The sequence below is a fragment of the Argentina silus genome (assembly GCF_951799395.1).
Source record: "Argentina silus genome assembly, chromosome: Y".
Taxonomy (NCBI): domain Eukaryota; kingdom Metazoa; phylum Chordata; class Actinopteri; order Argentiniformes; family Argentinidae; genus Argentina; species Argentina silus.
Window position 1 is genome coordinate 5,767,170 of NC_139654.1, and position 19,638 is coordinate 5,786,807.

At 41.8% G+C, this 19,638-nt stretch overlaps 3 protein-coding genes across 4 annotated transcripts in view; 2 read left to right on the top strand and 1 right to left on the bottom strand.

The window, feature by feature from the left end:
• The window catches only part of LOC310823907 (protein NLRC3-like), an 11,420-nt gene extending 7,849 nt beyond the window's left edge, over nucleotides 1-3,571 (top strand). For both annotated transcript variants that reach the window (XM_083696847.1, XM_083696848.1), the window contains 2 exons: nucleotides 1,447-1,491; nucleotides 1,751-3,571. In XM_083696847.1, the coding sequence (XP_083552973.1) occupies nucleotides 1,447-1,491; nucleotides 1,751-3,480 (1,775 nt within the window). In that variant the 3' untranslated portion in view covers nucleotides 3,481-3,571. The remainder of the gene's footprint in view (nucleotides 1-1,446; nucleotides 1,492-1,750) is intronic.
• Nucleotides 3,572-4,865: 1,294 nt separating this feature from the next.
• Nucleotides 4,866-6,677, top strand: LOC310823742 (stonustoxin subunit beta-like; the record flags this gene model as incomplete). The annotated part of the gene is made up of 2 exons (XM_083696590.1): nucleotides 4,866-4,875; nucleotides 5,233-6,677. 2 exons carry the CDS (start codon nucleotides 4,866-4,868, stop codon nucleotides 5,784-5,786), a joined length of 564 nt encoding a protein of 187 aa, XP_083552716.1. The 3' UTR covers nucleotides 5,787-6,677.
• Nucleotides 6,678-12,483: 5,806 nt separating this feature from the next.
• Nucleotides 12,484-19,638, bottom strand: part of LOC310823744 (tripartite motif-containing protein 16-like) — a gene marked incomplete at its 5' end in the record, with an annotated part of 101,651 nt that continues 94,496 nt past the window's right edge. Inside the window, one exon of the mRNA XM_083696592.1 lies at nucleotides 12,484-13,153. Coding sequence (XP_083552718.1) covers nucleotides 12,615-13,153 — 539 coding nt within the window. The 3' untranslated portion in view covers nucleotides 12,484-12,614. The remainder of the gene's footprint in view (nucleotides 13,154-19,638) is intronic.

Genomic DNA, 19,638 nt, shown 5'->3' on the forward strand with positions numbered 1-19,638 from the left:
CGTATGCACATACAGTATATACATTCATACATACATACATACATACATAATAACATACATGCTAACATGCATACATACATACATACAGATGTACATACATACATACATACATGCATACATGCATACATACATACATACATAAATACATACATGCATACTAACATACATACATAAATACATGTATACTAACATACTTACTTACATACATACATACCACCATACCAACATACATGCATGCATACATACATACATACATACAAAATAACATACACATATACAAACATACTAACATAGATGCATACATACATACATACATACATATTAATACATATTAAAACATACATGCATACAAACATACATATATGCATACATACATACCAACATATGTACATATATACTAACATACATAGATAAATACATAAATACCTGGTTTGGAAAACAAACCATTTCTGCATAACAACAATATTTGATGTATTCGGCACATTAGTAAAAATCTTGTCACCATTCTCAATAAACCAACTTGCCATCACATGGGAATGCTTGTGAATTGTGACTATTGATAGCAACACCTGTCTAACTGCACTAGCAATCAGGTCCACAGTGTGTTCAAGCTTAGCAGTGTAAAAGCCTGTGTATGTAACCGAGTTGAGATGATAAAGTCACTCCTCAAGTTGAAATACACCCATCCGTGCCATTCAGCTTATCTGTGGCATAGCTGGTTAACATTGGGTGCTTCGGTGGGCAGTAAAGTGTGGTGGCAATACAGAGGACACAGATTTGAGACTTGTGTTAGCTTGTGTACGAGAAAGCCATACTGTGTGTGGCAGCGTGACGCCGGTTGTATTGGTGCCGTGACTCAGATCTGCAGTTGTGCTTATGTCAACGGCTGGGGTCGCTGTGGAGTGAGTTCAGAGGGGTGACTGTTACTGAATTGAAAAAGTGAAAAACTCACTCCCAAAGTTTAAATAATCGCACATGCACCAATTGCTGGCTTTTTCGGTGGCATACAGCTTCTGGCAGCATGACACCTGATACATACTGTTAAGCCATTTGTGACTTCGCTTTAACAGTCAAAATAAGTATGTCCTTACCCATGGCAGCCATTTTGTACATTGTGAATGTGACACAGAATTGTCAAGTCAAGAGCAGCAGGTTTCCCCTGCATCCTCATCAGGCCAGTGTTGTCGTAGCTGCTTCTGTGTCTCATGTTTTAGTCCTCGATGATGTATCCTGGGATGTCTTCTCAAAGCCCAAAAAGTTGTCGTCTGTGTCGGTTGCACACACACAAACACATTGGAGCTGTGCCTGTTTTCATGTTCTAGCTGGCTTCTCATCATATAGTGTTGATTGGGTTGATTACTAGTGATAATAAAAGTGATCAGTATAACAACAATGAGATATGATGACAATATCATAGAAGAATAACTGAATTGTTGATTTTTCCAGATACAGAGCAACTGTCAGGTCCAGACAAACTGAAATGGAATAAAGGTCAGTTCCACGTTTGTGTTGTCAGAGTTAAAAGACTGAATTTGTATAAATGAATGCAAAAGCAACTCACTCTGATTAATAACAATACCAACACACACACACACACACACACACACACACACACACATTCACATTCTAACCTGCATCTGAGGTCTAGTAAAAGCGGTAATGATGAATTAGATTTCAATGATAGTAATCACAATAATATTGATAAAAATCACAATATTGACAATATTGAAGAATGAACTCTGTGTTGCAGTTCAAGATGAACTGAAATCCTTTTACAAGAAGAGGGTTAATAAGATACATGAGGGGACGTCAACGGAAGGTACTCGCATCGATCTAAACAACACCTACACCGAGCTGCACATGATCGAGGGGGCCTGGGGAGGGGTCAGTACTGAGCATGAAGTCACACGTATTCAATCCATAACCCCAGCCACAGGAAAGACCATCAAGACCAGCAACATTTTCAAACCCCGGCCTGACCAAAAAAAAAAAGTGCTGACGCTTGGCATCGCTGGAGTGGGAAAGACGTTCTGTGTGCAGAAGACTGTTCTGGACTGGGCAGAAGGAAATGAGAACAAGCACATTGATTTCTTGTTTCTGCTTCCTTTTCACCAAATGAATCCTGACAAAGAAGAAGAAGACCGCAGTCTGATTGAAATGCTTCATGAATCCTTCCCTGAAATGAAACCAATCAAGACTCTGGGAAAGGAATCTAATATTCTGTTCATCTTTGATGGCCTGGACGAGAGTCGACTGCCTCTGAACTTCAAAAAAGTTCTGAGAGACGAGACAGAGCGGGCCTCCATTGATGTCCTGATCACAAACCTCATCGCAGGAGAGCTCCTCCCCTCTGCCCTCATCTGGATAACCTCCCGACCTGCTGCAGCCAATCAGATTCCCCGAAAGTACATTGACCAATGGACAGAGATACGGGGGTTTGATGAAAAACAGAAGGAGGACTACTTCAGGAAAAGAATCAGTGATGAGAACCTGGCCAAAAGAATCATCGTCCATGTGAAGTCATCGAGGAGCCTCCACATCATGTGCCACATACCAATGTTCTGTTGGCTCATAGCCAGTGTTCTAGAGAGACTATTCGGTGGAGCAGAGAGAGGAGAGATGCCCAAGACTCTGACTGAGATCTACATAGACTTCCTGGAATCTCAGATTGACAAAATGAATGAAGAGAAGATTCCCACAGGAACAATTATTCTTCAGCTTGGACAGTTGGCATTCCGTCAGCTGCAGAAGGGACATCTGATCTTCTATGAGGAAGACTTGAGAACGAGTGGCATTCATGTCAGAGAGGCGTCAGTGTACTCAGGTTTATGCACTCAGATCTTTAAGATGGAGGGGAGGACCAGTCGGAGGCCGGTGTTCACCTTTGTGCATCTGAGCATCCAGGAGTTTCTTGCTGCTTTATATGTGTTCCTCACATTCAGCAACAGCAATGAGAATCCACTGGAAAAATCCTCACACTGGAAGTTTTGGTCATCACTCAGACGCAAACCTCTGGTTGACTTGCACAAGTGTGCAGTGGACAAGGCCTTACAGAGTGAGAATGGTCACCTTGACCTCTTCCTGCGCTTCCTCCTGGGCCTCTCACTGGAGTCCAATCAGTCCAATCTCCAACGAGGCCTTCTGACACAGACAGGAAGCAGCTCACAGACCAATGAGGAAACAGTCAAGTATATCAAGAAGAAGATCAGAAAGAATCCCTCTCCAGAAAGGTGCATCAATCTGTTCCACTGTCTGAATGAGCTGAATGACCATTCTCTAGTGGAGGAGATCCAAAGCTACCTGAGCTCAGGACGTCTCTCAGAAACCCAACTCTCACCTGCACAGTGGTCAGCTCTGGTCTTTGTGTTGCTGACTTCAGAAGAAGAGCTGGATGTGTTTGACCTGAAGAAGTACTCCAGATCAGAAGAGGGTCTTCTGAGGCTGCTGCAAGTGGTCACAGCCTCTAAGACGGCACTGTAAGTAGATGGACAAAACACCGTATTGATACTTGGGTTATAAACTGCATTCCACTCACGGTACCACGGATACTCACACCGCGGCTCAAATGAAGACTTTTGGTCAGACATTAAGCAAATAACATAGGTAGCATATATAATAACATGGCAGGCTGTGTTCACAGTTCAGCTAATGATTTTTTCACCTTTATTTTAGTGAAAGTGGAGTGAGTGAGTTGTTTGCCAGTGAGTTTACACTGCTGTTTTAAGAAGCTTGCCACTCATCTAGAACTGAACGCTCTATCCATCATTTAAGGCATGAAAAGTATGGATACATGATGATTTCACCTTTAAAACGAAGTGAAATGATTAGAAAACATGTTGTTCTAGTGAAATATGTTAAAATCCCAAAACAGCCCATGTAAGGGTTTTGGACGAAAATGTAATTATATGGTAATTAGGTGTGGCGACATGCAACTGGAAATGATAGAACACATCACATATGTACATTTTTCTCTGAGTCAAAATGACTTAATGCTTGTATTTATTCCTCATTCAGGCTGAATGGATGTGACCTCACAGAGAGATGCTGTGAAGCGTTGGCCTCAGCTCTCAGCTCAGACTCCTGCCACCTGAGAGAGCTGGACCTCAGTAATAATGATCTAGGTGACGGGGGGGTGAAGCTGCTCTCTGCTGGACTGGGGAGTCCACACTGTCAACTACAGACACTGAGGTGAGGTCTGAGACTATTCTTGTTGTCAGACACATCATTCCTAAGTATATGTTACATTATCATTCTATGGAATCAATGATACTTGCACTGAAAGGGTCAATAATTGAGACAGACAATGTACATTATCTTCCAATCAATTACTATAGTGTGTGCATGTGTGTGTCTGTGTGTGTGTGTGTGTGTGTGTGTGTGTGTGTGTGTGTGTGTGTGTGTGTGTGTGTGTGTGTGTGTGGTGTGTGTGTGTGTGTGTGTGTGAGGTGGGAGGGGGGGCTGCTCTGTCTGCACGCTCTGTGATCGTTTGTCTGCATGTATTTATTTGTATTCCTCATTCACATGTGGTCTTTCAACTGGCAAACGAAGAGGATTTAAAGCTGCACATGTACATTAGAGAGGAATAATCAGATTCTTGATATCACATGGAATGACACTATTTCCCCAGGTTGTCAGGCTGTGGAGTCCCAGAGGAAGGCTGTGTTTCTCTGGCTTCAGCTCTGAGGTCTAATCCCTCCCACCTGAGAGAGCTGGACCTCAGCTACAATCACCCAGGAGACTCAGGACTGGCGCTGCTCTCTGCTGTACAGAAAGATCCACTCTGTAAACTACAGACACTCAGGTAAAGGCTGAATATGTGGCTGGACGTATCAATGAGATTAATACACAGTATCTATTTTTCTAACATGATTGTGAGTGTGTCATTCAACCTCTGTGGGTTCTTCTGTGGTTGATATAGTGTGGACCATGGTGGAGAGTGCAGGCTCAAACCTGGGCTGATCAAATGTAAGTCACCACCGCTGTAGAGAATAGGACTGTGATATTACTCAAGAACCAGGGTACAGCAGAGTTCAAACAGAGCACCAGTATTGTATTCATATGTACATCTAAAATATTAGTAAATGTGAATTAGTTTTATCCCTTTTAAAACATTTTCAATTAATAAGTAATATTTTGTGAAAAAAATAATGTTGCCATAACAAGATCACATTGTGAGTATTGTAAGTTATTCATTTATATTGATTTGATGATTATTTTTGCCCTCTCAATCAGATGCCTGTGAGCTCACACTGGACCCAAACACAGCAGACAGACGCTTCTCTCTGTCTGAGGAGAACAGAAAGGTGACACGGGGGAGAGAGGAGCAGCCGTATCCTGATCACCCAGAGAGATTTGACTACTGGGACCAAGTGCTGTGTAGAGAGGGTCTGACTGGGCGCCGTTACTGGGAGGTAGAGAGTAGTGGGAGAGGGGCTGGTGTAGGAGTGACATATAAAGGAATCAGCAGGAGAGGAGGGGTTGATGACTGTGGGTTAGGAAACAATGACAAGTCCTGGAGGCTGTTCTGCTCTGATGACAGTTACTCCGCCTGGCACAATAAGAAGAAGACTGACATACCTGTCCCCTCCTCTGGCTCCCACAGAGTAGGAGTGTATCTGGACTGGCCGGCCGGCACTCTGTCCTTCTACAGGGTCTCCTCTGACACACGGACCCTCCTGCACACATTCCACTCCACATTCACTGAGCCCCTCTACCCAGGGTTTTATCTTTGGAGATTGGGCTGTTCAGTGACCCTGTGTAAACTAGTCTCAGGGAGATCACACTGAACACCAAAGGCTCATATTATGTTTTACTATATATATATATATCTATATATATAGTTTTTTTGATGGAAATGCATCTGACAATCCAGATGAATGATTAGATGATCAAATCAGACTGATGATGAACTCTGAGAATAACACATGAGAGAGTGTCTGTATGTATATAAGAGTTGGTTAGATTGGGTTTTTGAGTTGTGATGCTGGATTACCACATGGACATGTTCTGTAATTCACTTTCCATTGATTCCTTCACCTGTCTATCTATCCAACGTACATGTTGTTCCTTCTCCTGTGTGTGTGTCTGTGTGTGTGTGTGTGTGTGTGTGTGTGTGTGTGTGTGGTCAGAGAGGATGAGGGGAGACACATTTAACTGTGTAATTGTATTGATCATTTCCTGTACTTGTAACATTCAAGCCTCTGTTGTTTTATATTGATTGTTACATTCCTTTACAGTTCAGTCTTCTTCTAGTTGGTCCTGTCGGCCATCATGCTTTATGTTAACATGTATAGTTTATTTCCCTCTTCTATTCTCCCATGGACCAACCACAACTCACAAACCTCATTTCCCCCCAAGTGCCTCTGTGTTTTGGTAGTAATGACAGTAACTCACCTTCTGCCTCCTCCTTCTCATTCTGATAAAGGCAGCACTAGTCTACTAGCCTGAACTAACCCTGGAGTCAAGTTCCTTCATTTACTACAATGATGATGATGATGATGATGATGATGATGATGATGATGATGATGTCCATATAAACAAAGTGTTTGTGAAACAAAGAGCCGTGTGACCTCATGTTGACTCTCCACATGTCAGAGAGGCATGTCTTGTTTGCATGTACACCAGAAATAAAACACAATATACCATAATGGACTGAAATGACCATGTGAAAAGATAGAATCATGTGTAAATAAAGAAAATAACCTGGTAGATAAAAGTGATTACGTTTATTTATTTTTGCCATCAATCCTCACACAATACCCCATAATGACAAAGCAGAAACACTTTTTTATAAACATTTTGAAATACAGAAATATCTCATGTACAGAAGTATTCAGACCCTTTGCTATGACACTCTTAAAATTTGCTAAAAAGCAAAAATGTTTTAAACAAGTCACTGAACAAGTTGAATTGAGTCTGAGTACAAGGATAGTTTTAACTATTATCCTTGATTTAAGATGGACTCAATTCAACTTGTTGAGTGACTTGTTGACAACATTTGTGCATTTGAGCTCAGTGTGATAAAAGGAAGAAAACAAGTTGTTTGGGTTTGTTTTTTCCCTGCTGAAGAAATGTGTGTTGGTTGTGAGTAGCTTGGTGGTGTAATGGTAGGAGACATACCCCATGAGCAGAAGGTAGCTGCTTCAAATCTTGTTGTGCTTTCCAAATGTGTCTGCACAGTGAGAGAAATGACAATGATTGAACATAGGGATCCAGAAAGTTGAATGGGATATGCAGTATAGTTTTGAAGTGAGACAGGGAATTCTTTGCAAAAACTCCTAAATCCTATTAAATTATTTAGTGATAACCACTGTGTGATAACCACTGCTGTACACTGTTCTGGAAGGGCGGTGGGGGCAATCCCTGAAATCCCCTCCCCCACTTTTTTTTTTTTAAACATATTTTTATTGTTGAAAAGCACAATGGACACAGCGCCAGGTTAACATGACCATTTTTTTTTTCCTTTCCTACATTTTCTTTCCCCCCGCCTACCCCACCACCCCTCCCAACCCCACGACAACAACAAAAAAATATGTCAATAAAAAAATAAATAAAACAACAAAACAAATTAAAGCAAAACAAAAACTAGAAAACCTCTGGTTGGTTGTGAGTAGCTCTATTACGACGATTTTGAAACTGCTAACCCTCTAGGTTCCAAGAAGGTGATACACAAAATTGGGGGTGTCTACTTTACTCTAAAAAATCTTCCACCCAAGTGTAACTCAGTACTGATGAATTTACATCTTGCAGCTCTATTCTACACTGAAGATCTGAAGACATATGGTTTTGATGTGATACTAAAGCCTCTTATTGATGACCTGAAAATCTTAGAAACCGAAGGAATACAGCTTCCTTGTTTTGAAGAACCATTGTTTGACTCAGTAATTCAAGTAACAGGAGATAATCTGGCTTTAAATAGCACATTTCTGTAGGTTTTGTTTAATGAGTAAGGAAGAAGTGCAATCTGTATTTACTGAGAATCATCCTTGGTTAATTTTCCGTTCCAAAGAGGGTCATACTGAACAATGTAGGGCACTAAATAAAAATCCTGAACTGCGGTCATTATATGGTGTTAAAAAGTCATGTGTGCTCAATTCATTAGAGTATTTCCATAACACTGATAACTATGCTGTTGATATAATGCATGATTTGCTAGAGGGTGTGGTACAGTATGAACTTAAGCTGGTTTTTGAGTACCTTGTTAAACAGGCCTATGTCTCTTTGAACTCATTGTCAGACAGGATACAGAGCTTTAATTACGGTTCCACAGAACATAAAAACAAACCAAGTGGGTTAAAGATGAATGATAAGAGCAAACATCTGGGTCAGAATGCCGTCCAGTCATGGTGTCTTCTGCACAACACTCCACTTATATTGGGTGATGTCATTGAAAGGGATAACAGTCACTGGAACTTTCTTCTGCTTCTAATACAGATAGTCAATATAGTGTTTTCCTACACCATAACTGATGGGATGATATCTTACTTGAAACATCTGATCTGTGATCACCAACATCTGATCTGTGATCACCATACTCTGTTCAAAGCATTGTTTCCCGACAAGAAGTTGATCCTCAAGCACCATTTGATGATACACTATCCGAGATGCATGCAACAAAATGGCCCTCTTATCCATATGTGGTGCATGCGATTTGAAGCCAAACACACATTTTTCAAAAGATGTGGTAAAGATTTCAAAAATCTCACCAAATCATTGGTGAAGCAGCATCAGCGCCAATTGGCGTTTCAATTTAAAAATTATTGTTTTAGATTATTTGAATTTGGTCCTACATCAAAAACAATCAGCACCTTGCAAGGTGGGGAAGAACTTAGTCAGAAATTATATTTAGAAGCATGTTCAAGTGTTTCAAGCACCAACTGGGTCAGAAATGATGGTACTGAGTACCAGGTTGATTTGTTCAAATGCACTGGATGTAGCGATGATCTCCCTGCTTTCAAAAAGATCTGTGATATTATTATATACGAAGAGCGTGCTTTCATAATAGCCTGTAATGTAGAAACAATGTACTATGATGACCACTTTAATGCCTACTGTATAGAAGACCAAATGGATGAGTTTTCTGTTATCTGCGTGGATGACCTGACTAATTTCAAACCATTTGACAAGCAGTGCTCTAATGAGAATAGTCACAAAGCATACATAGTGCCCTATTCTTATATGTAGAAAAGTTCTCAGTAAATACAGATTGCACTTCTGTCACAAAGGTGTCACAGGGAAGTTGTTACATTATTTTTTATTTTTTATTTTGAATAAATAAGCCTCAAAGTCTGGTACTATTCTGCGACATACATCATCTCATTTTGTTCAATCCATCTGTAAATAAGATGTGATGAAATGCTTAGTAATAAAAACCATGCATATTGACTTTGTACCTTTGCTTACCTACAGAAGGGAGCCAGTGTAACGTGTACATTTAAATTGTCTTTATTTGTCTTCTATTTATCTGCCATCAAGATCTGGATGATAACAAAATAAAACATGTTTTTCATAAAGCAATCAACTTGTATGTCATTCTTATTTTTAATTGGTTTATCTCCGAATTATTGAAATATTTAAATGTTTTATTTTAATTGTATAGTAGCATATTTTGACTTTATAGTGTTAATGAGGCAACTCCTTTTATAGAAATTCAAATCACACTGAGAGAGTTAATTTCTAACACTAAGCACTGGAGTTGAAAACATGTAACACTGGTAAATGTTAACCAGTGTTAAATTTCAACTATAGAAAGAGTTGATATTAACTCTATTATAGTGTAAACATGGCAACACTTTCAAAAGTGTTCAATTCATTCTGTGGGGAGTGGACCCCTCCGGACACTTTAAAAGTGTTGAAATTAACATTTGAGCCTGTCGATTTTGCTGTGTAGTGATTCAACTACTCGTGATTCGACTACTCGTGATGATTCAACTACTAGTGATTCAACTGCTAGTGATTCAACTACTAGTGATTCAACTACTAGTGATTCAACTACTAGTGATTCAACTGCTAGTGATTCAACTACTGTCTCCCGGCAGTCAGGCCCTGTACAGGTACCCCGGACCAACCCTCCGACTAACAGGTATGGACCTCAGCCTGCAGGGTCTTACCCTGTAAGCTACTTCCTAACAGGTCCTGTGTAGGTTGGTGTGGATTAGACTCACTCCGCTGTTAACAGTCTACGTCCCATAGTTCCTCCATTGACTTCCTTTACCCACTTCAGTTGAACTGAAAACTCCCCCGAAAACCGTACACAGAAGTGGGTAACCTCTATGGTTAACGACTGCTCTAATCTTATATGAGTGCAAGTTGGTGTGGTTGCGAAAAGGTGTTTATCGGTAAGTACAATTTACCCAAAGGAGGTCACCAGGAGGAGGTAAAACACTAATGATGAATGGAATAGTTCAATAAAAATAAACATTTTAAAAATTGAGTTTAAAAAACTGTTACTTTAAATGCAGGTTAGATTGTTTAATAATGGATTAAAGCAGTACAGCATAGCTAAGTTATCATAAAAATGGGTTACAGACAGAGTATTAAAATATTAAAATGATGAAAATATAAAAATGATAAAAATTAGAAAATAATAAAATCTCTACCTCCACCCCTACTCTGCCTGATCTACTTGTCTGTGAAATTTAGAGATGTCCCAGTTCCTCTCCGTCGAGTGAAGCCGGTTCCTCTTTCCGCCACGGCTGTGGTAAAGAGCCGGTGTTATGCTCCCCTGGCCGAGGGACTCTGATTCCCGCAGAGTGTCTCAGCTTTCCGGCTACGGTCAACCTCTCGGGCACCAGACAATGAGAGCTCCAGTTTCACCCCGGGGTGAGGTATCCAACACACTCCTTCCTGCTCCGGTCCTTCAGGTTTTAACGTTCCTCAGCGGGGAATGACCGATGTACTGCTCCAGGAAGCTCTTTTTATACTCTGCTTCTGATCCAAAACCTCCCATATGCCATCATCTTTGTTTACAAAAAACAAACAGAGCGGTGTTTTAACCCTTTTGGCAGGTAGCTAGTACCATGGCTAAGCTAATCTAGTGGCTAAGTAGCTTGCTAATAAAGTAAATAAGGAAGTGCTTTTAAGGGAAGTCCTATTAAGGAAGTTTTTCTGTCCCTCAACTCTCAGTGTTAGAAGACCTCATCAAAACAATACATCCAAACAGTAAAACAGTATAGTAATCAAACATATCCATAAATCAATACCAGTAAATCACTCTATACTTCACATTGTTACACTTAATCATTGTTATCATTCTCATACTTGATTATGGACACAGTAGTACTTTTTGTTGAGGATTCCCACCACCTGACCTACTTCCCCCCGTAGGCCTTACACAATAACCCCTTTTATGCAGTGATAAAACTTTGTATCATCAAAAAAAAGCTGCAGTAATATAGTATCATACTTCAGTAATCATCCCTGAGTAAGATTACACAATCAAACATTGGTATTCTTCTATTCTTAGTACTTTCATTGGTAGCATGCCGTCATCATAATGAGGCCTAAGCAGACATGTTGACACGGGGTCATACACTCACACTCTAGTTCCTCTTAAGCAGTTATGCAGTTACACATATTTGAATCAACTTATCATTCATAAGCAGTTATGCAGTTGCACCTATTTGAATCAACTTATCATTCATAAGCAGTTATGCAGTCACACCTATTTGAATCAACTTATCATTCATAAGCAGTTATGCAGTCACACCTATTTGAATCAACTTATCATTCATAAGCAGTTATGCAGTTGCACCTATTTGAAGGATAGATCAAAGATAAAATGTGTTTCAGGAACATCCTCAGCCGCGGTGTCCCTCGTCAGGTCGGGCCCCCGGCTGCTAAGGTTTTTCTCTTTCTAGCAGTGTCATGGTGATTCACCAAGGTTGCTCTCGAACCTCGGGCCGATCCTGCCGTGCTTAACTGGGGAACGTTGGGAATGGTGTTCAGGCCGGGGAAAGGCCGTACTAGACTCACCCTCGGTGACACAACTCAAACACCCAATTTAACCAACTCTTATATATACACACACACACACACACACACACACAGACACACAGGAGAAGGAACAACATGTACGTTGGATAGAGAGACAGGTGAAGGAATCTATGGAAAGTGAATTACAGAACATGTCCATGTTGTACTGACAGAGAAGGAGAGCTGTCTTCACATCCACTCCCTGCTATCTTACACACAGCAACGTGATCCAGCATCACAACTCAAACACCCAATCTAACCAACTCTTATATACATACAGACACTCTCTCCTGTGTTATTCTCAGAGTTCATCATCAGTCTGATTTGATCATCTAATCATTCATCTGGATTGTCAGTTGCTTTTCCATCAAAACAACTAAAAAACATGTAAGCTTCTATTTTTTGTCACTCTATTGCAGCCTATTTAACTATCAGATGCATTTTATTTAATTGAATATAATATAATATATATATATATATATAGTAAAAAATAATATAACTACACACAACAATCCTACACCCTACACACTGGGAGAGGGAACATCTGTACATCCAACATCTCAGTGAAAACACACCACTATCCAACTGCATCATGTTCTGATCCGTCATCTTTGAGCCTTTGGTGTTCAGTGTGATCTCCCTTAGACTAGTTTACACAGGGTCACTGAACAGTCCACATACAGAAGCCAAAACCCTGGGTAGAGGGGCTCAGTGAATGTGGAGTGGAATGTGTGCAGGAGGGTCCGTGTGTCAGAGGAGACGCTGTAGAAGGACAGAGTGCCGGCCGGCCAGTCCAGATACACTCCTACTCTGTGGGAGCCAGAGGAGGGGACAGGTATGTCAGTGTCCTTATTATTGTGCGAGGCAGAGTAACTGTCATCAGAGCAGAACAGACTCCAGGACTTGTCATTGTATCCCAACACACAGTCATAACCGCCTCCTCTCCTGCTGATTCCTTTATATGTCACTCCTATATCAGCCTCTCCCCCACTCCACTCTACCTCCCAGTAACAGCGCCCAGTCAGACCCTCTCTACACAGCACCTGTGACCAGCTCTCAAATCTCTCTGGGTGATCAGGATACGGCTGCTTCTCTCTCCCCAGTGTCACCTTTCTGTTCTCCTCAGACAGAGAGAGGTCTCTGTGTGCTGTGTTTGGGTCCAGTGTGAGCTCACAGGCATCTGATTGAGAGGCCAAAAATAATCATCAAATCAATACAACTGAATAACTTACAACATTCACAATGTGATCTTGTTATGGCAACATTCATTTTTTCACAAAATATTCCTTATTAATTTAAAATGTTTTACAAGGGATACAACTAATTGACATTTACAAATATTTTAGATTTACATATGAATACAATATTGGTGCTTTGTTTGAACTCTGCTGTACCCTGGTTCTTGAGTAATATCACAGTCCTATTCTCTACAGCGTTGGTGACTTACATTTGATCAGCCCAGGTTTGAGCCTGCACTCTCCACCATGGTCCACACTATATCAACCACAGAAGAACACACAGAGGTTGAATGACACACTCACAATCATGAGGAAAATAGATACAGTGCATTAATCTCATTGATATGTCCAGCCACATATTCAGCCTTTACCTGAGTGTCTGTAGTTTACAGAGTGGATCTTTCTGTACAGCAGAGAGCAGCGCCAGTCCTGAGTCTCCTGGGTGATTGTAGCTGAGGTCCAGCTCTCTCAGGTGGGAGGGATTAGACCTCAGAGCTGAAGCCAGAGAAACACAGCCTTCCTCTGGGACTCCACAGCCTGATAACCTGGGGAAATAGTGTCACTCCATTTGATATCAAGAATCTGATTATTCCTCTCTAATGTACATGTGCAGCTTTAAATCCTCTTCATTTGGCAGTTGAAAGGCCACATATGAATGAGGAATACAAATAAATACATGAAGCCAAACGATCACTGTGGTGCAAGAATTCATGAGTGAGAGTTATAGTTTCTCTCAACAGGGGAGCAAGCAACCATGGATGCATTTGTAGTGACTCGATTTCTACGTCTGGTATAATGTATTTGCTTGCTATTGGGTTAGTGCAGTATTGTGTAGTCCCATGAGCTGATCTAAGGCCAGGTGGGTCAAGATTTGAGCAGGGCAACATATTCAGAGAGTGAAGACAGAGCAGACCCCATCCCACCACACACACACACACACACACACAAACATGCACACGTACACGTACACACACTATAGTAATTGATTGAAAGATAATGTACATTGTCTGTCTCAATTATTGAGTCTTTCTGTTAAAGTATCATTGGTTGCATAGAATGATAATGTAACAGACACTTAGGAATGATGTGTCTGACAACAAGAATAGTCTGAGACCTCACCTCATTGTCTGTAGTTGACACTGTGGACTCCTCAGTTCAGCAGAGAGCAGCTTCACCCCCCCGTCACCTAGATCATTATTACTGAGGTCCAACTCTCTCAGGTGGCAGGAGTCTGAGCTGAGAGCTGAGGCCAACGCTTCACAGCATCTCTCTGTGAGGTGACATCCATTCAGCCTGAATGAGGAATACAAATAAATACATGCAGTCAAACGATCACTGTGGTGCATTATGATAAAAATTCAAGATTCAAGTCAATCGCAGGCAGGTTTGTAGTCAATGTATTTCTAAGTGTGGTATATTTGCTAGCTATTGGGTTAGTGCAGTATTGTGTGGCCCCCTCAGCTGATCTAAGGCCAGATTGTTCAGGAATTGAGGAGAGTAACGGTATTCAGAGAGTGCCCCCCCCCCCATTGATTCCTTTATGATCAGTATTATACTTGTTTATGATTGTATGTAGTAACGGTACGAATCAAGACAGCCAGTCAGGTTGACAGCTGTTATATCTGTCCCCTGGGTTATATCTGTTGGTGGGGATGTGCTGAGTCAGCTGCAAGGCCATCCTGACCTAAAGGGCGGCCTCTTGTTATTGAACTGTGCATGTGTTGCTGTCCCTCTGAAATGGTTTCTCAAAAACACCCCATCTGAGATAGGTAAGACGGTATCCTTCATCGCTTATTTTTCAATTATGAAGACCGGTCATATTGTGGACCTTATATTGATTTATTTATATTTTTGGAGGGGAAAGTAGTCCTAGGTTAAGGGTGCATGCACGGGATGACGGTCTGGGAGTTCACAAAAGAAAAAGGTAGAATACAACTAAAGTAGTAGGCCTAGTGTTATCACAGTGAAGAGTTTAGGAATTGATTGGAAGATCATGTAAATGTTCTGTCTCCGTCATTGAGTTTTGCAGAGCAAGTTTCATTGATAATGTAACACACCTAGGAATGATGTGTCTGACAACAAGAATAGTCTCAGACCTCACCTCAGTGTCATTATGATAATAATTCATGAGTGAGAGTTATAGTTACTCTCAACACGGGAACAATTATCCATGGATACATTTGTAGTCACTGGATTTCTCCGTCTGGTATAATGTATTTGCTAGCTATTGGGTTAGTGCAGTATTGTGTGAGCTGATCTAAGGCCAGGTGGGTCAGGATTTGACGAGGGCAAACATATTCACAGGGTGCAGACAGAGCAGCCCCCTCGCCACCACACGCACGCACGCACGCACGCACGCACGCACGCACGCACGCACATTATATAGTAATTGATTGGAAGATAATGTGCATTGTCTGTCTCAATTATTGAGCCTTTCTGTTCAAGTATCATTGATTCCATACAATGATAATGTAACAGACACTTAGGAATGATGTGTCTGACAACAAGAATAGTCTCAGACCTCACCTCAGTGTCTGTAGTTGAGAGTGTGGACTCCCCAGTCCAGCAGAGAGCAGCTTCACCCCCCCGTCACCTAGATCATTATTACTGAGGTCCAGCTCTCTCAGGTGGCAGGAGTCTGAGCTGAGAGCTGAGGCCAACGCTTCACAGCATCTCTCTGTGAGGTGACATCCATTCAGCCTGAATGAGGAATAAATACATGTTGCCAAACGATCACTGAGGTGCATTATGATAAGAATTCATGATTCAAGCCAATCACAGGCAGGTTTGTAGTCAATGTATTTCTCAGTCTGGTATATTTGATTGCTATTGGGTTGTGTAGCCCCATCAGCTGATCTCAGGCCAGATTGATGAGGAATTGAGGAAAGAAAGGTTATTGAGAGAGTGCCCACCCCACCCCACACCACACCACACACACACACACACAGACACAGACACAGACACAGACACACACACACACACACACACACACAGAACCATGATATAGGAATTGATTGGAAAATAATGGACATTGTCTGTCTCAATCATTGAGCCTTGCAGAGCAACAAGAGTATCATTGATAATGTAACAGACACTTAGTAATGACGTGTCTGACAACAAGAATAGTCTGAGACCTCACCTCAGTGTCTGTAGTTGACAGGGTGGACTCCCCAGTCCAGCAGAGAGCAGCTACATGCAGCCAAAAGATCACTGTGGTGCATTATGATAAGAATGCATAAGTGAGAGTTATAGTTGCTCTCAACAGGGGAGCAAGCAACCATGGATGCATTTGTCGTGACTGGATTTCTACGTCTGGTATAATGTATTTGCTTGCTATTGGGTTAGTGCAGTATTGTGGAGTCCCATGAGCTGATCTAAGGCCAGGAGGGTCAGGATTTGAGGAGGGCAAACATATTCAGAGAGTGAAGACAGAGCAGCCCCCCCTCCCACCACACCTCGCTGTTGGGCCAGGTTTCCGTGAGAACCATCATGTTGCAGTCCGTCATCCATGTGTGTGTGTGTGTGTGTGTGTGTGTGTGTGTGTGTGTGTGTGTGTGTGGGGGGGGGGGGGGGGATCCGCAGCCGCAGTTCATCCATCTTGTCTCATCCAGGGAAGGAACATCGGTGAGGAGAAAAGACGAGGTAGTGAGAGTCGATGTGGATGTTATCTTGAGCCGAGCTCTCAGCCCACCTCGGCTCCCTCGGCTGGGTTTTCCATCCCGGTCGGTGTAGCGGAGTCAGCTGGTCCCGCTGTTCTGCTCTAATCTCAGGGTATTGCGTCGATAAAAGATGTCTGGAATGCCGGAGCCGATGTCCAGAAGTTGTCGTCGGCTGTACGATATGGACGCTAAACTGTTTTTAGCGAGAATACTTGAAATAAACACGCAAATAGCCACTAATTCGCAAACTCTGGAGAGACAGCGGGCTTCGCGATGCATGCGCGCCGCCATCTTGGACATCGCGCGCATGTCACTGAAATGTTTGTCAATACCGACAACACGTGTGGCGAAGAAGACGGACGTGCGAATCGACCAATCAAAAGGCAGCGTCTGAGCGACTCAACCTAGCCTGCTACCAAATCCACCAATCACGCAGGGAGGGCGTGTACCAAGATGGCGGCGCGCATACATCGCGAAGCCCGCTGTCTCGCTGAATTAGTGGTTATTTGCTTCATTTATTCATTCAGCTTCAAATTTGAGGCAAATTAGTTCTATTCTAGTGAGGGAGGTGTGTGTGTGTGTGTGTGTGTGTGTGTGTGTGTGTGTGTGTGTTTGTGTTTGTGTGTGTGCGTGTATCTGTGTGTGTGTGTGTGTGTGTATCTGTGTGGGTGTGTGTGTGTGTGTGTGTGTGTGTGTGTATATCTGTGTGTGTGTGTGTGTGTGTCCTCCTCCTTGCTCTCCAAAAAATAAATGTTTCTACTGTAGTTTGGTTGAAGTTTCATCCTTTATCAAATAAAGTCTTTAAATACCCTGTTTCATCCTTTAAATACCTGGGTCCTGTTTCATCCTTTAAATACCTGGGTCCTGCTTGAATGTTTGATATCAACTGAACTACTAGTGAAGCAGGGTTTTTCCATCACTCTGTGTACGTGACACGACTCTGACCACAGAGTTCAGTTCCCCTATGAGGCAAGAGAGTTACAGGAACAATGTTGCGACATAGGACTGTTATCAGAGGACCAGACTTGTTGAACACCAAGACGTTCATTAAAGCACCTTGTGAAGAGTGAGACCTGAGCCTCTGTCAGCCAGTGTGCTGGAAGTGACCAATAAGGACCAGTTTATTGTGTTCACAGCGATGGGGGGCTGCAGAGAGGAGTGATAGGCAGACCAAACAGGTACGGTTCTAATTTTAGGTGGACTTTTTGTGATATTTAAGCTGATTGTGTTTGATCATAGTTGAGTTTCCTGGGTCAGGGTCAGAGCAGAGATACTCAATACTGTGTGATGGATTCAGATTCTTTACCTTCATCCTGAAGTGTGCACTAGTACCTATTGTTTATGTCGGGATGTCAAAAAACTGGTACATTTCTAATTTTATTTGGACCTTTTGTGATTGTTTTGCTGATTTGATACATACCTTTCAAGCCTTGATTTTTTCATTTGTTGGATTTAGTTTTTGGGTATGTTTTGTCTTAACATTAATTAATTCATTTGACCTAAATTATTAATTTTACTGCATTGCATTAGTCTCTACAGTCAACTCAAACTGTGCCGTTCATTGCTGGTTAGAAAGAGGAACTGAACAGAAAACCTACTTTTTCTGTTTAAAGTGGTCTATGTGTCTTAGTAGTAGTCATATACATACATCCTAGCACCAACATGTTCAAAACAAAGAGAACAGAGCACTTCTTGAGAACAGAGCATGGTTGGTGAATTGTGAATCAGTGAATTGTTACGTCCTAATTCACCCATTTTGGGCGTTGGCTGTGGCATCAAACCACACTTCCAAACTCAAGTCTTCTTCTCAGCTGTATTGAAAATGAGGAGGAGGAAAATCAATGACATCCCTGCAGCCCCTCTTTTAATGACTAAAATACCTTATCTAATTTATTTTTATCCACCTGTGTTTCTATAGCACCTTTCCCTTTTAATTATTTATTCTCTCTGTGAAGGACATTGTGTTAAAGTGTTTATGAAGTGTGCTGTACAAGTAAAGTCTGATTGATTGATACTTTGTTGTAAATATTGTCGTGTACATGAGGAGAATACCACACAGTCAGCCCTGCAATTCTCTGACATCAGCTCTGTGGCAACAGGAAACCCCCCACCCCCTCACCATTTCCTTTTGTACATTCAGAGAAACTTCATAGTTGAGGCTGATGGAGTCTTCTGGGTCAGGGTCAGAGATACTCTGTGTGCTTCAGATTCTCTACCCTTCATCCTGAAATGTGCACTCCTTACCTCTCCTTCATGTGGGAGTTCAAAGGGGGGTGAATGTAGTGGAGGTGATTTAGAATCACACTCGTGATGAGGTACTGTTGTTTTTTAAAATATTTTTAATTGGAAAAAAGGCATTAGTTCAGAATAAGAACATTCAACAGGGTAACACTGGATATCAGGGTATTTATTGGTTCTTCTTACAGAAAAAAATAATAATTATGGAAGGTAGCTCAACATGTTCCTGGTTTTCTCTGTTCGACTCACCTGCTGGTAGATAGTCAGCATGACAGCTCACCTGCTGGTAGGTAGTCAGCATGACAGCTCACCTGCTGGTAGGTAGTCAGTATGACAGCTCACCTGCTGGTAGGTAGTCAGTATGACAGCTCACCTGCTCTCATGTGTTATTCTCAGTGATCCAAAATCAGTTGATGACAGCACAGAGGTGATAAACCAAGACTGTAAACATTGTACACAACTTAGAGCAACCACACATTCAGCCATGGAGCACTTGGCCAGTGGTGGTCAAACCAAACCATCTCCACACC